A 4,659-nucleotide genomic window follows, 5' to 3' on the forward strand; every position below is an offset into this window, starting at 1 on the left:
CAACCTTGTCATTAATGTGGATCCCCACGTACTTGTATTAGTGGACCACCTCTACATCTACTCCCTAAATAGTGACCAGCTATAGAGAGTCTTTGGTGCTGCGAACATCAATAACCAGTTCATTGGTTTTGCTGGTTGTTACATACAATTCTTTTTGCACCAAGAAACAAAGTTCTTCTTGTGATTCCTATACTGTGTCTCATCCCCCTTATTGATACGCCCCATACGTGCAGAATCATCTAAGAATTTCTTCTTGTTACATTACCTGGTGTTATACAGTATTTATAGTCAGAGGTGTACAGAGTAAAGAGAAATTGACACAGGACTGTTCCATGTGGTGCTCCAGGGTTGCTCACATTCATATGAGAAACACAGTCCTTGAGTCTCACAGAATGCAATCTGTCATACTGAGAGTCCATTATCCAGGACACCACCTTCATACTTCTGAGTTTACCCCTAAACTGGGATGGCTAGATGGTACTGAATGCAGTGCAGAAATCAAAAAACATAATTGTCACAGTGCTGCCTGCTTTGTTGTGGTAAAAATAAGCCTTGGGGAGCAGATAGATAATTGTATCCTCCACTCCAATCTTTGACCGATAGTCAAACTGCAGTGGGTCCAGGTGGCCTACCACAAGAGGACTCATATATTCCAGGAACAGTCTCTCTCTAAGATCTAAATCATGTGAGATGTAAGTGCTACTGGTCTATAGTCATTAGGTTAAGAGGTGCCTGTCTTCTTTAGAAGAGGAGAAGGAGGACGTTGGGAGCATGAACTAATACAGTGTGTTGCCGCACCCACCACACAACAAACCAACTCAGGATCCCAAATTATATATAGTGATTGGAAATCACTATGAGAGACTATACCCAAACTACTACCCTCTAAATTCTTACTCTTTGTAGCAAGAACAATGCAGGATTTATTCTACAGCAGTGGCCATTTTTGGAGCTTTAGAGACATACTGGTTAGAGAAATTACCACAAAATTGGCCAGCACAGGCCCGAGAACTTGAGGACTGATTCCATCTAGTTCCCCAGCTTTTCCTGTGTGTAGCTTCCTCAGTTGTCTCCTTACTTGTACTTCACTTATGGACAGTCCATACAGATGGTCAAAGGTGTAGACTTGTTAGGCATGGAGCTGGACAGTTTGACATCCGTGGCAGAGTGACGGGCGCTCAGCAGGCTCCTATCAATCATGGAGAATCCACTGCATCCACTAAACAGTGTCATCTCCAGACAGAGGAGCAGCTTCAGCGACAGACTGCTGTCACTGTCCTGCTCCACTGACAGACTGAGAAGATCGTGCCTCCCCCAAACTATGCGACTCTTCAGTTCCACCCTGGGGGGTAAACGTTAACATTATATAAAGTTTTTGACTGTTATACCTGCATTTTTATTGCTCTTTAATTTAATATTGTTTTTTTTTTGTATCAGTATGCTGCTGCTGGAGTATGTGAATTTCCCCTTGGGGGAATGTCATAGTACACAGATTCTTGGAATCAATGTCCTGTTGTTTAATTTTCTAACCCATCTAATGCAGACCACTGTTGTGTGTGGGGCTAGAGTCAATAGGGCACAAGGCAGGAACAAACACTAGACAGGGCACCAGTCCATCACAGGGCAAACACAAACCCACTAGGGACAATTTAGTGTCACCAGGTCACCTAACCTGCATGTCTTTGGAAAATAGGAGGAAACCAGAGCTATAGGAGGAAACACACACAAATATGGAAAAAACAAGCACATTCCATGCAGAGAGGACTCAGGATGTGAACCCTGGTCTCCTGACTGCTAGGAAAAGAGCTACCACTGGCCACCATGCTGTCCTCCGAGTTCTGTCACCATCTTAATTCTAGACCAGGGACATCACTGGTCCAAACTTTTTTGACCAAAGCTGGGATTTGAAGTCCATTTAAGTAGCACTGCTATATCGTCATCTGTGGTTTTCAGCAATAGGTTATAAAATTCCCAAAATAATTTCCATTTAATTAGTGAAAACAAACCCGCGAGTAGGCAAATCGTAAACCTGTGAATCACAAGGGATGACCTGCACACTGTCAGTTTCAGCAGATGTTTGCTAAGCATAGCCCAAACCATTTGGTGCTTTCCTATACACCAAACAAGATTTCCCAAACCTGCTTTTCTTTCCCTCACCAAAATGAATATCTTCCTTGCCATCCTATGACAACTGAGTTTCACTTTTAAGGTTAATAGGATGGCCTTGAAATTATATTTTATTCTCTAAATGAATGAATGTTCTCCAAAATGAAAGCAACATGAAATGCAACAAACTGCCTGCTGTCTAGAATTAGGCATAGGCTACATCATTCAATTAAACATGCCCTCATCGAATATTTTAAGTGTCATTTAGTCTTAATGTGAGTCTATAAATTGAAAAGGTATGAGAGGATGGGCTCTACTACGGACTGGTGCCCCATTCAGGGCAATCCCCCCCCCCCCCCCCCCAAGCTAAAAGAGTAGACTCTGACCTACCGTGATGAAGAAGGAAGTTTAGAAAATCATTATTATTCATTATAAAATCAAATTATTATATCAACAAGACTGAGAAAAGATTTTTTTGGAAGTAGGTGGAAAAGATAATACCTGGAGAAAGCCTTTGAGCCAATAATGTTAAACATTATGCATTGTGCATGAAAGAAACCAGTAACATGTTTAAAAAAAATGAGAGTGGCATGGTGATGAGAGGATAACATTGCCACAAGACAATACTAAGAGATGAGAAAATCTGAATTCAAGACTGCATAGAAACTACAGGATTGAGATATCTATGCACGATTCTTCCAGGGTGCCTAGTTTCATTCCATTGTCCAAAAACTAGCTATTGTTTTGTTTGGCATGTGTTTACTCGTGTGTGGTGGAATGACATTCAAGTTAGGCTTCTTGCCACTTGGTGTCCATTTTGCACAGTGACTGGGAGTGAAATTTAAAACCAGAAGGCTGAAATGACTAAACTCTGTGTCATAATGCCACCTTCTCAATAATGATGATGGTTTTGCTCTTGTTGAGTATAGCAAGTCAGTTTTGTGATAGACTCCGAATTGGCTCAGCACAATTAGAGGATTAGCTATACAAACTAAAGCTGCTCTTCACCATTTATAGTTACTGATTCTAACAGCCCATTTTCATCTACTTCTACTTTCTCCTGCCCATTATCAAGAATCCTCTTTGTTGTAATTCTTTTGCCATTTATCATCTCAACAGATACTCTCATGGAGCGAGTGTCATTTTGGCTACCACTTTCTTCTTTTGAAGTTGAAGTAAAAGATATAAATCCTGTGATGGATCCTGAAAATGCAGAACCAAAGGCAGGAAAGCCACCAAACCCAAGTAATGACGGCCTGTTCCTCCTGCAACTATCAACTTCATGGTGGTGTTTACTTTGAATCTCAGAGTCATCATTAGAATCCTCAAGAAAAACTGTCAGTGGATTACAGTCACCAAACACTGCCCTGAATACTTCCTCTGGACTGCGGAATGAAAATTCAATGAAAGATTGGTCAGATTCATCACTGTCTGTGTCCTGTTTGTCATCTGCACATGTATCATATAAAATACGTTTATTAGGATCTGACAGAACTTCATACGCTTCAGATAGCTCTTTAAATTTCCTCACAGCTTCTTCTTTCTTTTCTGGATTCCTCTCTGGATGCCATTTTAGAGCAAGATTTTTATAGGCCTTTTTAATATCATCTTCAGATGAGTTTTGGTGTGTCTCCAGAATACCATAATAGTTCACCATTTTTCCATGTGGACAGGAGTGTCACTGTACACCCAACATTTAAGGTGTTGTTTCTATTTCCTTCTGGCTCCTTCAGCTCTGTCACAGGCAGAACAGTGCTGGTCAGCATACAGCAAGATGTGATGTGCTTACTGGAAATTAATTAATTTGCCTTTGGATGGAAAGTCTCGTGAGAAAAAAAAAATCATTCTGCTCTTTGAAAGCAAGACCTGCCTGATTAAAGTGGAGAAAGGAGGCCAATGCTTAGCATTTAGAGTTCTTAAAATGTGCTGTGGCCCACCAGGCTGGCTCCACCAGCTGAACCTGACACAGACACATGTGGGACACAAGTTCAATGCACACTCAGTTTATTTTTTTCTTTTCCCCTTGTGGGAAACGCCTTCCCCGTTCCCCACAACTATAACACAGTCCTGGCACAAGCACAGCACAATACCAAAGGTCTCTCCTTCTCTTTAGCTTTCTCCTCCTTCACTCCTCGGGTCAAGCTTCATCAGTCCTTCTCCCGACTCTGGCTCCCCGAGTAGTGGCTGCTGGCTCCTTTTATAACGCACCCGGAAGTGCTCCAGATGCTTGATGACTCGTTTCCGGCAACACTTCCAGGTGTGGCAGAAGAACTGCCCATAAGGGCTCAGCAGCTCCTGCTGTAGCACCCCCTGGCGGTGCCTGCACATCCCAACAGGGCTGCACCACACTCCAACTCCCATACAGCTCTGCGGGAGTCCAAGGCACCGCTGCAACCCAGGGGGGTTGCCATCAAGCGTCCCGGGGGAGGTAACACTTGCTCTCCTGGTCCTCCCAGCATGGAGGCTTCTCAGCCGGGCAAGAGCCCCAGCCGCACACTACAGTGTCTGATGTCAACTGCACATGGAGAAGCTGCATTTAATCATCCACTGGAT

General features: G+C 42.9%; 1 protein-coding gene across 1 annotated transcript; it reads right to left on the reverse strand.

Annotated features, from left to right (window-relative positions):
- Positions 1-3,097: 3,097 nt before the first annotated feature.
- LOC114649373 (dnaJ homolog subfamily B member 6-B-like) lies at positions 3,098-3,763 on the reverse strand. The gene has a single exon (XM_028798871.2). It carries the CDS (start codon positions 3,761-3,763, stop codon positions 3,098-3,100), a length of 666 nt encoding a protein of 221 aa, XP_028654704.2.
- Positions 3,764-4,659: the final 896 nt, after the last annotated feature.

This window comes from Erpetoichthys calabaricus, chromosome 3 (assembly GCF_900747795.2).
Source record: "Erpetoichthys calabaricus chromosome 3, fErpCal1.3, whole genome shotgun sequence".
In the NCBI taxonomy this organism is placed as follows: domain Eukaryota; kingdom Metazoa; phylum Chordata; class Cladistia; order Polypteriformes; family Polypteridae; genus Erpetoichthys; species Erpetoichthys calabaricus.

Bases quoted from the DNA above. Each gene is read 5' to 3' on its own strand.
- LOC114649373 (XM_028798871.2), bottom strand. From the start codon at position 3,763: ATGGTGAACTATTATGGTATTCTGGAGACACACCAAAACTCATCTGAA.